We start from the raw sequence: 18,028 nt of genomic DNA on the forward strand, positions 1-18,028 counted from the left end.
CATGCCCAGCTCCAGCGGTGCTCGGCCCCAGTCCAGGGCGGCTGTTCCCGGCAGCAGCAGCAGCAGCAGCGAGCAGCAAGAGCTGCTGCCGCCGGCGGGGAGAGGAGCCCGGCTCAGGAAGGGAGCAAGCGGGAGCGCCGCGGGCGCTGCCTGGGCGCCGAGAGAGCCCGGCGGAACAGCCTGGCCCTGCGGGGCCCGCGCCGGTGAGTGACCGCGCGTAGCCTCCCTCCCTGGCTGGGAGGCAGCTCCAGCCCTCCAGGCGCGTTCCGGGCTCGCGGCCGGGCCGCTAGGGGCAGGCGCGGGAGGCGCGCGGACCGGGCCGGGCCGAAGCCCGGGGCGGGGAGGGCGCCGCGTGCGGGAGCCCCTCTTGGCGGCCCGCGACGGCGCTGCTGCAGGCTCGGGCCGCGGCGTGCGCCAAGGGGGCCGCGGGGGGCCTGTCGCCCGCGCCCTTTCCGGGCCAGGCTGCGCCCTTGCTCCCCGAGGGCCGGGCGCGGCTTCTCCGCGGGCTGCTTTCCAGGAGAGAGCCCCGGGGCCGCTAAGGCCAGGCGAGAAGCGCCCTGCGCGTGTGGCGGGGGCCACCCGCTTCCCCGTCGGCGTTGTGGCGAAGCCTCCGGCTTTCGAGCCGCCTGCCGGAGAGCCGAGCCGAGGGACTCCTGTAGTGGCCTGTGCTCCGCCCGCAGGGGCGCTGCCAGCCGAGCCCTGCCCAGGAGCTCTCTCGGGCGCCCCGCGGTGCAACCGTCGGCCTCGCGTTCCTCCCGGGCGGCTGCCTCGCCTCGCCTTGCCTCGCCTCGCCGTAGCCGCGTCTCATTTGCAGGCCGCACCTGCCGTGCGAAGCGCGGTGCGAATCCCTAACGCTCCGGGAAAGAGTGCAGAGCTTTGCCAGGATGAGACGCAGTGCAAGGGAGGTGGCGGTGGCGGCGCGAAAACCCGGCTCTGCAATGGCCTGGGGAAAGGAAGGGCTTCCACCGATGCCCTGTGCCCCAGACTCCAGGGAGAGGCCGGCTTGCACCCTAGCCAGTGTTTCCCGTGGTGCTGCCCAGGTTCTCCATGCGGGCACAGACTAGGTGTGCATTGGAAGGCACGGGCTCGGTGCGATTTTCTGGTAGCGTACGCATAGGGGTGGTGGGGTGATGTGCATCGCGATGCATAGGGGCAGGACCAGCTCCCAGGGCATGGGCAAGGGCTCTGCTCTGGACCCCCTGCCTGTAGGAGGCCATGTGCTGAGATGCTTCTGCTTTCCTTGCCTCATTTCGCAGTTCGGGAGCAACATCAAGTTTTTTAACTAATATTGTGTCACCAAGAGAGCTTGAGATGGCCCCTTGAATTTGACCAAGATAATTTTGATGAAAGCATATTTTTATTGATTGTTGAAGTAGAAAATCAGTCTTAAAATGAAATCCAGAGAACAATCATATTCCTCTGAGAAAATTTCTGAGTGGCAGGCCGAGATTAACATTATAAAATTGAATTGGTGCTTCAAACCTCTGATGTGAGGACAGCTGGAGGATTGCCTGGCCCTTGCGGTGCTCCTTCCGGTTGTGGCAAATTATCGTGTGGAATGAAGTGAGTATTTCTGGTGCTGCTCATTCTAGAAATACAAATAGCATTGCCAGCAGGCCCTGGCTTGTTCCTGGCACCGCGTTCCAGCTCATGCTAACCGCAGGGTGACAGGGGAAGGGGTGAGGCCTGGTGGGACCCCTCTGGGTGATGATGGGAGGCCTTTCCTGGCCCCCGGTGCCTGTGTCCATGCACTTCCAGCAGACCTTGCAGGAACAGCTCTGTGTTCTGGGTGAGAGGAATGTGGGAGGGCTGCAAAAGGCCCGTGAAGCAGGAGGGAAGGTGACCCACTGCACTGCTTCCTCACTCCCCATCCCTCAGGATCTGCGAGGGAGCCTGAGTGGAGCAATGCAAGATACGCTCTATGCATACCAAGGGCTGCGTTGGCTTTTTCTGTTGGTGTTCTGTGACTCTACATTGCTTGCTGCTGCCGTGTGTTCTGTCTCAGCTTGTTGCCGTTGCAAGACCCCTTGAGATAAGTTTGATCAGGTGGGTTATAGACACATTAAGCAAATAAAGGACACTTTCCTAAATAGCCACGCTTTCTTCACAGACCGCAGAACACTCACACCTCATGCTGCGGTGCTTCACGGGAGGCATTCTCCTGGGAGATCGCCCGTGGCCCCTGAACGAGTCTGTAGAACATGTTCATGCCACCGTGTCTGCCCCACCTGCTGCTGAAACACCTTCCTTTCTTTTCAGGTTAGCTTGCCATGAAGGGCTCCGTGCAGGTTGTGGCGTTGTGGGGCAAGCAGGCCCCAGTCCACAGCATCACAGCCATCCTGATCACGGAGGACCAGGGCACCATCGTGACAGGGAGCCAGGAGGGGCAGATCTGTCTCTGGGATCTGTCTGCAGAGCTAAAGGTGGGAATTGCTGAACGCTGGCCAGGCCCACGCGCTTGAGAGCCATCCTCAAGCGGTCCTCATTCCTTCCCTCGCATCCCTGTGCCCACATCGCCAGTCAGGAGCCCTGGCTGAAGAGATGCTGCTCTGCTGACTCGCCCCAGCTGGCCCTCGTCCCAAGCAGGTTTGCCGGCAGCCGTGCTTCTGGATGCTGCCCTTGCCACGGGGTCACACGTTGTGGGGAGGGGGGATGGCAGCACAGGGCATGGAAGCATCCTTCTTATGAGAGGCTCAGAATGTCCCCAGAACCCGGCTCAGCTCCTCTCAGCAGAACTCTGCCCCGTGCCGCCTCCTTTCCGTGGGTTTTGCTCTCAGTCGGGGTGGAAGGGTGTGCAGATGTGGCTGGCCCCTGTGTGAATTGAATGCCAGACCAGATGGAGCGTCGGTCTGATCCAGCTTCGAGGCTCTCCTTACAGTCTTAACATGTTCTAAGGAAAGGGCTGTATTGACATTGTCACATGCTTAATTTTTTGCTGTCCTAGATTTCCTCGAAGCAAATGCTCTTTGGTCACACGGCGTCTGTGACATGTTTAGCTAAAGCGAGAGACTTTGAGAAGCAACCCTACATAGTCAGTTCTACGGAGAACGGGTCAGTTGATTGGCATTTCCCATAAACACTCACCTTCGGCTTATTTCCGTGGAAAGTTCCAGCGGAGCAAGAAATGATCCTGCTTGTTGTTGGGCAATAGCTAGCAATTTATAGCATCATTGCTGGAGAAGTGGAGCAGGGTCCACAGAGAAAGGGTTTCTCTGTGCGAGGCCCTGTTGGACGAGCATGATCCTGTTGCTGTCCTTTGGGGCCTCTCCTGTGTTCTCCAGCTATTTTCACATTTTTCCTTAGAGTGTGGGAGGTTAGCGATTACATTTCAGCTGCAGAACAAAACCAAGTCTCTTGCCTGTCACAATCCTCTTTCCGGGCTGTACTGCAGCACCACCTTGTGGTCAGATAATGAAAGACGTAGAAAGCCAGGGGGAAACAAACTACAGAAAAGGGCTGTGCCCCCCAGAGGTTCGGCTTATGCTGGCCCTGAGGCCAAAGGCGGTGCATGCACATTTTTGACAATGCCCAGCTGCTGTGCATCTCTATGGGCTTTATGGGGCTACCTTAGTTTTGGCATCATTTTTGGCTGAGAGAAGGACATGTGTTTGATAAATAGTCTTGGATCCATCCTCCTCCTCACTAAAGAGGTTGATGCCGTCCTTGGATGCTTCCAAGGAAAGCTGTTGAGGTGCTGTGCAAGGCACAGGTGCATTATATGTGCTGCTTACTGTCTGTGAACCACTGTGGGAGGCTGCAGAAGGAACTCGGATGCTCTCATCCTCCCCCTCATCCTCTCGCTCTCCCCCTCATCCTCTCGCTCTCCCCGTCCCTAATTCTACTTTTATTACACTAAACAATGGATTGAGGTATTCGCATTTTAAATAAATAGTACAAATAGTTCTGAATTCAATTGGTTATTGCTGAAATCATTTATGCACTTACTTGGGAGTAAAGCTTTATGAGATCCGTGGGGGGACATATAAAGTATTGGCCTGTTAAAGCAGAGCATTTCGCTTCTGCTTTCCTTACTATGAGGCATGTCTGCTGCATTTCAAATCATTTTCACAATATAATAATAAAGCCATACTAAAATGGAGTTTCTGTCACAAAATGAAGCACTGTGATTTCTGGGAAGGACTGAGGTGCTGGGCATCAGTAATGCCCTTCTCTGGGGGTCGCTGTATGTTCTCCCCTGGCTGGGGATGCAGCCTGGAGGCCCCCAGCATCCCCCCCCAAGCCAGGCAGATGGTGCTTTGCAAAAGTGCAGCTTGAGCTGGGCAAAATGAAGATTGTTTGGTGCCCTTGCAGTGAAGGAGAGCAGTGGATTCTTGTTGAGCTGCAGTGGGAGAGAACGTGCCTGTTTGGTCACAGAGCAGCCGAATGTGGTCACCAAAGCAGAGGGAGAGGTGTCCCCGGGTGCAGGTGCGCTGGTAGATTTCCCCTGTGCGCACTCGCATAGCAACAGCATTCCCCCCCCCCACAGTTTTTAATGGTGAGGCGGCTGCACAAACAGTCACTGTGTGCAGAGGAAAACCCTCAGGGGCTGCATGCTACTCTCATTCTAGGCACGTGACTAGAAATGCTAACTCGGCTGTCGTCTCTTGGCAGGGAAATGTGCATTTGGAATGTCAGCTGCGGACAGTGTGTCGCAAATGCAAGGCTTCCCTTTAGGCACACGGCAATTTGTGTAAGTGCAGCACCTTCTGGATGGAACCTGTCTGCCCCCCCGCCCCCCCCGCCGGAGGACTCTCCTGGCAGCTTGGTCTCGTACGCTTAGGGGCTCTGGCAGCCCCTCAAGGCATCTCTCCTAAAGCGTCGGGCAAGGGAAGGGTGGGGTGCAGCCCGCCAGGGAATACTAAGAGAGCTGCACATTGTTAAGGCGGCCGCAGCTTTTAGCTTAGGGCTGCTCAGGCGCCCTCAGTGCAGCTGCTGGCGTGGGTTCTGTCCGCATGCCAGGCGGAAGAGCACCTGCTCCGTCCACCTCCTGCCTGCCCTCAGGGATGGGGCCGGGGCAGGCAAGCCATGGCAGAGAGTGCAGGCCGCCAGCACGGCTGACAGGTGGAGTGAGGCGTGGTACCCGGCCCTCCTGCCCCCGGGCTGTCTCACGACGGGAGCCGTGAGGACCAAGATGCTCACAGGCCGCGGCAGAGGGGCTCTGTGGACTTCTGGGGAAATGCCTGTGCTTTTGGCCCCTGGCCCGTCCCGCTGGGCTTCCCTCGCTGGATGGCCGCAAGCACTGTTTGTGGACCACCATGTGCTGCCGGCGCTTCTCTTGCACTCACCCGTGCCGGCCGGGCCCCTGCCCTGGCCCGGGTCAGCCCTGCCAGCGCCCAGCTGCACAGGCCGCAGGTGCTCGCCTTGCTCACACAGCGTGGGGCAGGGGGGCAGGAAGGCAGATGGGCTCCGTCCCCCTCCGCTTCCGGGGCCGCTCAGCTGTGGGCACCAGACCAGAGGGTGCTGCTGTCCCAGGATGCCCAGGGGCCTCCCACGCAGGGGCACGCTGCTGCCAGGCGGGGCCGGGGCCCCTGCATGGGCTTGGCTTGGCGGGGCCGCGCCGTGTGGCCCTGCCTGCTCACCCGCGGCGCTCTCCCTCGGCAGTACTACCGCAACACCTTCCGCATGACGGGAGAGGGCTGGCTCCTGTGCTGTGGACATTATGACGACATCCTCGTCATTGACGCCAGAACGCTGGCTGTGCTTCACACGCTGGCGTCTTCTCACGCGTCAGACTGGATCAGCTGCATGTGCTTGGTGCACTCCCCCCGGATCCAAGGTACGCCTCCGCTGGAGTCGTCGGCGAGGAGGCCCCGCTGCTGGGGCCGAGTGCCAGTGCGCAGAGGCAGGCCTGGCGCAGCTGCTCAGCACGGCTGTGAGCTCAGCAGTGCTCAGGCCGGCTGAGGTGGGGGGAAGCCCGCCCCCTCCCGATATTCCTGCTGCTTGAGAGAGAAGCAGGATGGGCCGCAGCTGCGCAGACAGGCAAGTGACAGCCACCTGCCTTTCTGCTGTCTCTTCCAGCTGGCTTTTCCGCCAGCTCTGCCTTCTCCTCCTAGGGTTTTTCTCTGGCGCACAGCCCCAACCCTAATATAGGGCTAAAGTTCCATTGAAAATAATGCGATTTTGAAAAGGCCTTCCTTGAGTAGCTTTTTCTGCACAGCTCATCATTTCTGCCCATTGTAAACACATTCCAACCATCAAAATCATGCCAGAACATCTCATTTTTCGAACCCTAACCCAGTGATGGTGAACCTTTTAGAGACCGAGTGCCTAAACTGCAACCCAAAAACCACGTATTTATTGCAAAGTGCCAACATTACAATAAAACCTGAAAATTGAGGTTTTAGTTTAGAAAAAAACAACTCACAGCCAGTCCAAGCAAATCTCTCTCTCTCTCTCTCTCTCCCCCCCCCCCCCATGGCAGCGCACTGACCAGCCATGCAAAAGCTTGGATGAGTCGCGGTTAATGAGTCGTGGCTTGTGACGTCATCGCCTGGCACCATTACTCCTATTTCGAGCATGCGCATGGCCCCTATATGCCTTGAGTAGCTTTTTCTGCACAGCTCATCACTTCCGCTCATTCCAAACACATTCCAACCATCAAAATCATGCCAGGACACCTCGTTTTTCTAAGCCTAACCCTGCCCTGCTGCACACCCCTCACTGTAATATAGGGCGAAAGTTCCATTGAAAAGAGGGCGATTTTGAAAAATCCTTCCTTGAGTAGCTTTTTCTGCTCAGCTCATCTTTTCTGCCCATTCTAAACATATTCCAACCATCAAAATCATGCCAGGACACCTCGTTTTCCTACCCTAACCGTGCCCTGGTGCACAGCCCTAACCCTAATAGAGGGCTAAAGTGTCTTTGAGAATAATGCGATTTTGAAAAAGCCTTCCTTGAGTAGCTTTTTCTGCTCAGCTCATCATTTCTGCCCATTCCAAACACATTCCAACCATCAAAACCATGCCAGATGCTCGGCTGCTGGGGCAATGCTGGGGCGACTTGGCTTGCATGCCAACAGAGAAGGCTCTTCTCTGCCATAGATTCGTCACCACTGCACTAGATGATGATGATACCGATACCAAAACCCTTAAGATACTGCATCCCCAGCCAGCCCTCTTGTGTCTTTCTTGTCTCCGAGTTGTAGACATGTGGGGCTGTGTTTCTGTGATGTGTCACAAACAGGGTCCAGTGCAAGCTAATGCCTTTGCCTTCCCTTGGGTTTTCTGGCGCTGCCTCTCATGTCCCAAATGGCCAAATGGTTCAAGAAGAAGCGCCCAGAGATGCAGGCAGGTGGGCCATTGAGCACCGAGGTCGGGGAGGTTAGGGTGTGGGTGCGAAATGCACGTGGAGGGCAAGTGCTGTGATCACACAGTGGCAGGAACCAAAAACACTTCCAGGCAAGGCTGGGTGGGGGCTGCCCGAGTTAACCCCGGCAGGAGCTGAACAGCCATCTTTGTCCTTCCATTTCCTCATAATGCCTGACAGCCAGGTCGTCATCTGCTGCTCTGCTTGGCGTCTGCGTCCCAGCTAGCTCTGCCCTCTCTCTGCAGCTCGGCTCAGTCTTCATAAGTACATCTGTGTTGCTTTTCCACAGAGGATTCCTTAATAGCAGTGTCTGCAGCAGGAGATCTTAAGGTCTGGGACCTGTCATCTTCGGTAAGCAAGATACAGGTAAGAGCTGCACAGGGCCATGATCTGTTAACTTTCAAAGTCTCTAAGTTGGGCAAAATCCTGCAGATTTATACAGAGTTGTTGAATTGGAGGGTGGGGGTTAGAATCAGACAATTCTTCTGTGATCGGCAACCCAGTGGCAGGAGGATGGAAAAGCATCGCTAATGGCCTCAGGAAAGGGCATGTGGCTCCGACATCTCTGGAATCTGGAGACCTCCACCACCATTTCTAGTGTGGTTCCTATCACAGCCTTGTAATTCTGAACACCACATTTAGATTGTGTGATAAGCGAGCACACCCATAGGCTTCCAAGCAGCATCTAATGGGCCATAGGATGCTTTGGATTGCCTCTTCCAAGGCCATAAACAGAGCTCAGTACCCCACCACCTGCTCCATAACCTTGCTAAAAATGGCAAAATCCGTAGCGGGCCGTAACTGATCAGGCCTGCAGATACTAAATCAGATTTCTTCAAGTTTTGCGGCCTCTTCTAGGGCTGCAAGGACCTTCCCTCCAGGAGGGGTGGCCTAGCTTGGTCTTCCGCATTTGATTCCCAGGGAGGGACCCAAGGAGCACGGGCTGCAACTTGTTCGCTTCTGGCTGCACAACCCAAGAGGGGTTCCTAGAGACTGGAGCAGCTGACATCCTGGCTCCATTGCTCCCTGGCTCAGTTGTGACGGGCCGTGCGGCCTAAGCTGGAGCAGAGTCAGACGACTGTCTGCAGGCTGTAAGGCAGCCTGGCCATGTCTGAGGGCCTCAGTGGCTGATCTGCGGGGGCTGCTTGAGGCGAGCCTCTCCCTGGCCAGGGCGGGGTTGTGAGGGCGGAGCAGTGAGCTTCTTGGACTGTTTCTGTGTGGCGCCATCTTGGCCGTTGTCATGAGCCCGCTGCCACTTCTGGTTCCTTTGCTTGTGATACGCAGGAGGCGCAAAGTATTAACGAAAGGGAATCGAAGTCCCTGGACTGTGGCTGCTGCAATGCAGTCCGATTTTGCACCTACACAGAACGGCTCCTCTTAGTCGTGTTCTCCACCTGCTGGAAGGTACGCGGAACATGCTCTCTCCTTCCCTCACAGGGACCTTCGGCTTATGCGGTCCCAGGTGATGAGCTGCGGTGGTGATGATTGGAAAGTGAGCTAACTGCTCGTGTGGTATTGGAAACCGCAAGAGAAAAACCACAAGTGGATGGACTGAGTCACTTTGTATTTTTAGTTTTCTGAATTTCAGTGCAGATCAAATGCTGCCCAGTTTGAGAAGCTAAACTAAATCAGCATCAGGCCCTGAGTCTTCAGATGTCCGGTTCTTAAAATCTGCAGTAGAGTTAGAACGGACAGCCTGCTGAGTTGGATTTCTCAGTATTTACAGCCTATGAGTCTGGGCAGCTCTGCAGTTTCGAGTGGAGTGACTCCTTGGGTTGGTACAAGAGCCTTTCAGCTCGACCAAGGCATCCTGTGGCAAGAGACGGCGACCAATTGCGAACAGGGGCCTTGTGACTCTGGCCACAGAGGTCCATTGTTCACATGATGTTCCCTTGTCCAAAAGACCCCTCCCCCACCGAAACCCCAGGGAGGGGGGACAGTAGAGGAGGCAGTGCTGTGCGAGCACCCGATGGCAAAGACCCACGGCCATTTCAGGCTCCAGGTTTGTGCGTGCCGCATCGCCCTTTGGAGTCTTGGCGTGTGTCCCAGGGAGGAACTCTGGATGCAGCCACTAGACTGAAATCCTGCTGTTGCCTTTGGCTTTACTGAGCCTCGCCCAACAGATGCAAGCTTCTCTCCCTGTGACTTTAGGTGTACGATTACTGTGACTTCTCCTTGCTGTGGACTGAATTTAGCCCAAGCGGCCAGTGCTTTGCTGGGGGTGACGTCCTTGCTGCACACAGACTGATAATTTGGACAGAAGGTGGCCATGGCTGTATCTACCAGCTGCTGAACAGGTGCGCTCAGGTTGGGAGCATGCAACAAATGTTTCGGGCACCCGCTGAACTTTGGGAGGCTAGTGAAAAACCCAGTGATCAGATTGTACAACACAGTCACTTTGGCTGGAGGGGCTTCGCTCGGGGTCCGCCAGCGGCTGCCTTTCGTTGGTCAAAGCAGTGGGTAAAATCAGCCATGCGAGGCGTGGGATGCTGTGGGGAAGGAGGAGGAAAAGACTGCGTATCATTACGCTGCACTGAGCTCGGGATCCTTGGGCACTCCTTGCTGGTTGAAAAGATGTATTTTTGATGTTTTCTTCTTTTCCTGGGGATTTAGTGGCCTTTCCTGGAGTGTACAGCCATTCAGTGGAGGGGTGCTCAAAGAAACAGTTCATCCCGTCTTGCTCTGTTCTACAGATGTGGAAGATAACAAGGTAACAGCTGGGGCTCTTGTGTGTCTTCAGTGGCAAGGGGCAGACCCATGGCAGGCAGCACCTACCAGCTTGGGGCTTATTCACAAAGGGTTATGGTCAGCGTTAGGGTTTTTAAAGTGGGCAGTGCGATTCTGTTCGCTGGCTACCAGTAAGGTCATACCTAAGCAAACAGCAAAAGCCCCCCCCCCCATTTCATCACCCCCAGGTCACTTAGAAACTAGCGAGAGGGTGCTGTGGCGTGACTAGGCCAGTGTGCAAAACATGAGGGCCGTGTGAGGAGGTGTGGCACCTGCACAGCTAATGGGGGTGGGCCAAGCCTTTGCCTGCTCTGTGCGCCTCCCGCCTGGCTGTCCCTCTGGCTCTTCGGCCCTTCTCCCTGCCTTGGGTGTGCCTTCGACTCTGCTCAGCAAGGGAAGCAGCTCTGTCTCGGGGAGCTGGCCCTCCTGACTGCACTTGGAGCCCACAGCGTTCATGCCTCCCCTTGTTATCTGTTCCCGAGGATTTGTAGACCGAAGCGCTGCCTGCAGGCTTTGGGGGTGGGGGCAGGGGGTGGGGGGAGCATGGGTGACATTGACGCAGCCCTTGGGCCACGGGCACAGCAGCTGCATGTTCAGGGTGGGCCTGGCCAGGGGGCCGAGCGGCGTAAGGAGCAGGACCGGAAAGCCCAGTCCGGCTTCCCTCCACTGAGCCAGCCCCTGATGTCAGCCTGCCCTCTGGCCACAACACCGTGTGTGGCGGCGACAGAGAGGCCTTCCTGCATCACATGGTGGCCTGTGAGCCTTTAGGGAGCCTTGGCCTCGTCGTCATTCCTGCTGCGAATAACTAACCGAGTTACCCCTCTGGGTGTTTTTTTAAACAGAGTTTCTCTTATGTTATGGGCTTCATGAATGAAAGAAAGGAACCTTTTTATAAGATCCTATATTGTGGAGAAACCTCCGGAAGAATCACTTTGTGGCATATTCCTGATGTCCCAGTTTCAACTCTAGATGGTTCTCCAAAAGGTTAGGACAACTTTTGATCTCCCAGAAGCAGCACAACTGAAAGGGTAAATGCTGGAGGTCTCCAGGAGGGGATGCTGGTGTGGAGGGGCAGAAATGCCACAGCTCCTGATCTGCCTGGTGGGACAATAATGATCCGGGTTCATCTGGGCATCTAAAGGGGTGCAGAAGACTGCCAGATCGTGCAAGGCCTGGAGAGGACGGGCACTCTTGTCGCGCCCGCTCCGTCACAGTGGGACATAGGACTTTTTAAAAGCAGGACTGGAATGCTTTTTAGCGTTTTCCAGGCGTCACCTGTCGTCGACAGGATGAAGTCAGGAAAAGTCAGACACGTCCTCGCTTGAATTTCACCTCCGTGTCCTTCAGCAGCTCGGCTTTGCAAACTGTGGTGCATTTGTATTTCTCTGTAGAGATCCCCATAGCAGCCTCCTGGGCTCTCCAGGATGACTTCGATGGCCAGAGACCTGTAGAGGCCGCTGCTGCCGACCATCTCTGTGGGGCTGATGCCGGGGGCAGGAGCGCCACCATCACTTCCTCGGTGTTCATCCCCAGCCTCGATGCCTTGGTGTGCGGATGTGAAGACGGCAGGATTTTCATTGTCCTGGCTCTGCAAGCTGCCAAGGTCAGGCTGCTGGAAGATGCTTCCTTGCTGGAAGGTGAGCTGCCGGGCATGGAGGCGTGCAGAATCCCAGCTTGGCTGGGCTTCTGACTGATGCCTTGTGTTGAATAAAGGCAGAAAGCTCCCTGGAAGGCCTGTTGCTCGGTGTCTGATGACATTCGGGACTCAGCTGGGCTTGGCGTGGGTGCCAGCCGGGCGCAGGCGAGCTGCAGGGGCTGAGCAGGGCTTTGGACGAGGGCCACCCCTGGGAGACCTGCAGAGCTGTCTGGTGGGGACCAAACCCCACAGCTTGACCTGGCAGGAGTAATGGGGTGGGAAATAAATCTGCGTCCCGGGCAAACGGGGGGCATTGCGAGGGCAAGCAGCCACCTTCTGTCTGCGGGAGCAGTCCTCTTAGTGGGGCAAGGCTGGGTGTGGCAAACACTACATGCCACTGACCCGTTCGCCCCCATCCTGAGGAAAGCCATCCTGCTTGTGCAGGGGCGTTTCAGCCCTCTCTCCACAGCCACTTGTTTTCTGAAATCCTACTTACAAGAAGCTGCTCTCCAGTTTTGGTGTTCTCCATCTCAAATGGCATTTTTTGTGGAAGGTGGAATATAAATGTAGTGGATGAATGGATCTGAACTCCTCTTTTACTGAACCCAGGCCTTGATGGGGAGTAACGACCTGTTAAATTGCAGCAAAAGGTTTGGGCAAATGGGATTCCCATGAGAATGAAATAGGAGCAAAACCTCGCTGAAGCAGCACTGAAGTGTGGTAGCCACGCTTGTCTGCAACTGTCTCTTGTCTGCAACTGCAACTGCACGCTTGTCTCTTGCCACAGTGTCCCTTTTTGCCCAGCCGGCACAGCCCCTGGCTGGTGGGGCTTAGTGCCGACTCGCCTCCTTTCGCCTCCCTCCAGGCGCCCTGCCCCGCAGGCTGCTCAGCGGCCATAGCAGCAGCGTGACGTCCTTGCTTTACCTCCACGGGCAGTCCGCCCGCTTTGATCCCAGCTGGCTGGTTTCCGGCAGCCAGGACTCCTGTGTGATCTGGTGGGACATGTGCACGGCAGAAGTGCTGCATCATTTCTCCTTGCTGGCTGGCCCCGTCATGGACCTGCGGCTGTCTTCAGAGAACTACAGAGTGAGTGCGGGATCAGAAGCAGAGAATATTCTCTTCCCTTCGTGGTTTTGCCTTTGCAGAACAGGAAACCCCGCACAGAAGGAAGCTCTGCATGGAAAGAAACCACCTGCCCCACGTGCGAATGCTACACTGGGGCTCACGAGGCTCAGCCATTGGCAGGGTGCGCATGAGCCCTTGGGTGCATTCTTTGACAGAAATATCCCCTGTAAGCCCCAACATTCCCCGGGGCTTGGGGGGACAGCGCATGTCTGTGTGTGGGTGCCCGTGTTTGCACTGATGTATGTGAAGAACCTGCTTTAAAATTCTTGTTTTGCTTTGCCTTTGCAGTTTAAAGGCCACCGGATCGTGTGCTGCATCTGCAGGGACCACTCGGTAGTGCTTCTGCACATCCAGGAGCGAGCCTGCATCTTGCATGCCAGGAAGCACCTTTTCCCCGTGAAGATGCTTCGGTGGCATCCTGTGGAAAACCTGCTGGTTGTTGGATGTGAAAACGATTCCGTTTATATTTGGGATATTGAGACAGGTGAGCAAAAGGCTTCTCTGCCTGTGCACCATCTTCTGTTTCATTGTAAAATACGATGGACACTTGTGGGAATTACTTCCAGCTTTATTTCTTGCAGGCAAACATTTAGTTTGAAGAGCTGAATTTTAGGGGACAGGCCCATAATAATGGGTAAGGGCTTTACCTGGATGCTGAGTTGAGGATGCTTGTTCTCGTGCAGCCTTTGTGTGGTGAGCGACGGTGCCAGGCAGTGCCCTCTTGGTGGTGCCACAGACTTGGCTGGAGCCCCTCCCTGGGCAGATCTGGCTGGCTTCTTCCTTGCTGGTGCTTTTTCCTCTAGGAAAAGCAGCTCCTCTCCAAAACTCTTTGATGCTGATGGAGGATTTGAGCCAGGCAGAGAGGCTGATGCTTCTAGACTGTTTTGCTTTGAATGGCAGCTACTGTGCTCTGTTTTTCGTGTTTGATATTTTTATTGTGATGTTATGAATAGATAGCTACCTTGAGATGGAGGGAAGCTAGGGTGCAGGCCACGCTTGGTAAAGGAGTTGGCCCTTCCCTCCCATCCAGCTGCAGTTCTGCGTGATGAAGTGCTGCTGGAGGCATCACACCCTTCGGTGGTCAGGAAGGCACCCTGGACACCCAAGCCCAGCATGCCGGAAGCAGTTGCTTGCAGTTAGCAGTAGAGGGAATGCACTCAGAACACTCTCAGTGACAGTCTTATGTTACATTCTCTGCTCTGTGCCTGAAACTGGTTCCAAGCAATGCCCAAAGTGAATTCCAGCAGCCCTTTTCAAGCAGATTATCTTTAGAAATTGGAAGTATGCCTTCATCTTCCCGCACCACCCAGCCTACTGAATTAACAAGCTTTGCCTCAACGGAAAAGCCGACATTCATTTAGAGAGGTGCAAAATCCAATTAGGAGGCCATTAGGTCTTCCCCGAGAGCTCTGCAAGCTTACAGTATCCCCTCACACTCTGTTTTATTTGGAACAAGCCTGGATGAAACATCTGTGTTGTGATACTTGAGGCCATTTGACGAGAGTAGCATCTGCCTGTATGGTATGCGTTGAGTTTGCGGGACTTCTGCGTGGCTATCGCTTGCGCTTTCAGTTATGCTTCAGCATTATGTCAATATACTGCAAGCGTATTTTTAAACCCCTAAGCCACAGATAGCAAAGCTGGACCTGAAGTTGGCACCGTGCCAGTTCCCACTGTGTCACCTGTTACCGGGTTCCTTTTCTGCCACATCCGCTGAGGAGACAGGTGGCAGAGCAGGAGCCAAGACACAGTCCTGCATGGAGGGGTGACTTATGTGGCTCCTCACTACCCTCACGGGAGTGGATATTTAAGAATCCAGAGCAAATGGGCATGTGGGCATTTCTGTTTTGGTCTGTTCTGAAGGAAGGCTTTTGACCAGGCTGTGAGCCTGGCACCATTGAATGTCACATCACCCTTTCTGCCTCCAGCGGTGGCTTAGGGGCGCAGGAGCGTTCAGGCAGCCGTGTTTGTGGCATGGCCCCCGGCAGTGCCCCACCAGCTACAGGTGACTGTCGGAAGGGCTAAGAGAATACTGTGAAGAGGAGCAAGCCAGTGCAAAAACTGAAATGGGGAAAATATGAACAAGGAGGAAAAACAGAGAGCTCCCAGAAGGATTCAGGCCATCGGTGGCTTTGTTTTTTTAAGCAACCGTGGGTCAGGGAGTGAAGCTGAGAGTACATAGGCCAGTCTCCTGCGGTTGGAAGCTGGTCCTCTCATCTGTGCAAAACGAAAAGATGCGAGTGAAAAGGGAACCGTAAAGGCAGGCCTCCTGCATCCTGCTGTTTGACGTGTGGACACTGGAGGGCAGCCGTCAGGTGTGGTATGAACGCTGGCTGTTGATAACACAGTATCTGCAGCAATGTGTAGCTGAAGAAGAGTAGCTGCGGAAGGAGAAAGAAGGGTGTCAGTTCTGAGGGTAAAAGAGCCCCGTCAGCTACCCCTTGCACTTTGGATACTCTGGGCAGGATTCCAGGAACACTGGACGTGGCAGGGCGCAGGGTGAATTGCGGAGCCTGAGGAATTTGGAGCTGACGTTTGCCCTGGGCGCCTTGTGGGCGCCGTCCAGCATTGCCTGGATGTCCCCACGCAGAGCTGGAGAGCGAGACTGTGGCTAGGGGAGGGCAGGGATGCGCTTGTGGGGATTTGCATCTGCCTCTCCCCGCACCATTTGTGCTTCCCTGTGAGAAGCCGGCGGCCTGCTTGCCACCATTAGTCTCTTGAATGGGTTTCCTGTGACGCTGCACCAAGGAGAGTGCCCAGCACTGCAAGTGCACAAGCACAAGTGGTGGTTCTGTCGAAGCTGGACGGTGCTTGCCAATTACCTTGCATGACCCCGATTTATACGTTACTCGCCTGCCCTGGGTACGTTTGGCACCAGAAGAATCCTAGTTTAGCCATCTGCTCTAGCTGTTCCTGTGGAAGGGGGCTGTGCTCTTAACCCCGGCTTCCCCTGCCCTGCCTTGCGACTCCCTCCTTTCAGCATCTGCGTGTCTTTTCCCTGGTTGGTTGGTTTGTTTACTTGAAGCTTTTATCTTCCATCCACTACAAGCATCTCGGGATGGTTGATCACCTGCCCCTTTGGGGAGGCAGCTGAGGTGAACGGGTGCCGACTGGCCCTGCCTCCCCTCTGTCCCCAGGCCTTGGACCGAGCCCTTCTCAGTCTTTCTGCCTCCATCCTCAGCTTCATGGCTCTGTGTATGTCCCTCTCATTTTCCGCTACGTCTCTTCTGTGGGCAGAGTGTACCACTCATTGCTTTGGTCCAAGCATGGATCTTACCCCACCAAGGCTAAGTGATACCAATCATATCATGCCTACATTTTGGTACTAAGTGGGTTGGTGACCGCTGGAAATGCGCTTCCACATGACTGGGCTCCTGCTTGCAGCGTCTGTGTGAGAGAGCCAGTACCACGTGTGACTCAAATGGCTTTATTCTTTCTTCCGGCATGCCCTGACATAAACAGGGACAGGACTGTTGCCTTGACTTTGCAGTTGTAGACACACTGCTGGCTTTACGAACATCTTGTGAGTTCCATTTTTGATAGGACACCGATTGAGAAGCTCTTAAGTCGCTCAGAGGCAAGACATGATCCCGCAAATTGCATCACATGTGCCACTATCAGGCGGAATAATATTCCCTCTAAATATCTCCACACTGCTTTGCTCTTTATCTAGGAATTCTGGAGCGCCACGAAAGTGGGGAAATGGCCAAGGTGATCCTTGCTTGCTGCGAAGACTCAGCTCGGACAGTGACAGACCCTCTGCTCCCTGTCTGTGAAGAAGACCCAGAGAAGCAGAAACATGCAGGCGGTCAATCTTCCAGCTCCTATACATTTGGCAACATTTCCTGCGGCAGCCTTGCTCACCAAGGAAAGTCTTTCGCTTGTGGGGTGAGTCTATGGAAAGAGGCTGCTTGCTCCTCTGAACAGGAGGAGACGGTGGACTCTGTGTGCATGTGAACAGGGCCCCAGACACGGGCTGAGAGATCCTTTCTGCTTTGCCTTCACCCTCCATTCCATTCCATTCCCCTCTCCAAGTTTCCGTGCATTTCTGCTCTCCCTGCTTGCTACTCAGGACCATCTGTCCATAGCCAGCAACACCTAGCGCAGTCCTGGGCGTGTTCTTGCGGCGCTGGCTCTGTGGGAACAGCTACTCATCCAGTACCTGGAAGCCTCCCATGATACCACATGGTTCACCTAAAGCTGCCTCTCACTTTGGAAGAGGAAGGGGTGCTGGGGTGGTGATGCTGTGCGTAATGCGCAGCAAGGCTTTTGCGAGTGCACAGAGGTAGCTGGTGATCTGAGGAAAGTGGATGGGAAGCGGGGAGGCCCTCTGGGGACAGAGCAGCCCCCAGGCCTCGCAGGAGTGAAGGGAGAGTCATCCTGTGTGAGATCCAGCCTGTGCCCACAGAGGGTGGGGCTGGCCCTTGGGGCAGCTGCTTTTAGCCAGTGGCCCTTGTTGGCTAGAGGGCAGAATTCCTCCCTTCCTCCCGTTTGAGTTTGTTGCTGTCACTTTGTGCACCCGCGCAAAACCCATGAAGACTCAATATGAGAGCAAACTTGTAAAATACCTATTGCTTTGCATATACATGTTTTAAAATGTTACGTAAACCATGGAAGCCCCCCCACCGCCTCGCTGCCACCATCCACCGAGAGCCTGATGTTTGCAATAATGCAAGCTTCCCACCCCAATCAATATGGTAGTGCCCTTGTCTTGCTAGTTGTGGGTTTCACATCTGCCTGGTCCCTTCTTCCCCAGAAATCCTTTCTAAGCACTTTAGCCTTTGGATGTTTTTGCTGGTGCACAAGCTGGTGGGGCCTTGGGGACATGAGGGCTGCCTGCTCCCCACGGTCACAGGTGCCCGTCAGCAAAAACAGTTACATAACTTGTGTAAGACCATTGCCATCTTTAATATAAAGCTTTTTATGTAGTACAAGTGATGGGTCATTAAAAACAGTAAGACTTCGAGAAGAATGTCATTCAAATGAATCTGGGCTTGGTTTTGTGTTTAAAATATAGAGCAATTTGTATAATGAATCTCTTCTACAGCTGAAATTGTCTACAAGTAATTGAAAAACCAGTTTCTGAGACCCCTAAAATTTAGTTCATGACCCACCCAAATTTGTGCTTTTAAGTTCCACTGAATTCCAGGGAGAAGAGTTGACTGTTCTTAAATCTCTCCCATGGAAATCAATGGGACTGTTAAGCAGTTAACTCAGGGTGGATCATGCCCTTAA

At 54.9% G+C, this 18,028-nt stretch overlaps 1 protein-coding gene across 1 annotated transcript in view; it reads left to right on the forward strand.

Moving 5' to 3' along the window:
* Positions 1-2,270: 2,270 nt before the first annotated feature.
* WDR72 (WD repeat domain 72) overlaps positions 2,271-18,028 on the forward strand; it is a 44,236-nt gene continuing 28,478 nt past the window's right edge. Inside the window, exons 1-13 of the mRNA XM_044438541.1 lie at positions 2,271-2,423; positions 2,945-3,051; positions 4,612-4,690; positions 5,602-5,776; positions 7,595-7,671; positions 8,590-8,709; positions 9,457-9,602; positions 9,919-10,015; positions 10,875-11,016; positions 11,424-11,669; positions 12,534-12,754; positions 13,082-13,277; positions 16,467-16,681. Coding sequence (XP_044294476.1) covers positions 2,271-2,423; positions 2,945-3,051; positions 4,612-4,690; positions 5,602-5,776; positions 7,595-7,671; positions 8,590-8,709; positions 9,457-9,602; positions 9,919-10,015; positions 10,875-11,016; positions 11,424-11,669; positions 12,534-12,754; positions 13,082-13,277; positions 16,467-16,681 — 1,974 coding nt within the window. The remainder of the gene's footprint in view (positions 2,424-2,944; positions 3,052-4,611; positions 4,691-5,601; positions 5,777-7,594; positions 7,672-8,589; positions 8,710-9,456; positions 9,603-9,918; positions 10,016-10,874; positions 11,017-11,423; positions 11,670-12,533; positions 12,755-13,081; positions 13,278-16,466; positions 16,682-18,028) is intronic.

The sequence above is a fragment of the Varanus komodoensis genome, unplaced genomic scaffold (genome assembly GCF_004798865.1).
Source record: "Varanus komodoensis strain SLA01 unplaced genomic scaffold, ASM479886v1 scaffold33, whole genome shotgun sequence".
In the NCBI taxonomy this organism is placed as follows: domain Eukaryota; kingdom Metazoa; phylum Chordata; class Lepidosauria; order Squamata; family Varanidae; genus Varanus; species Varanus komodoensis.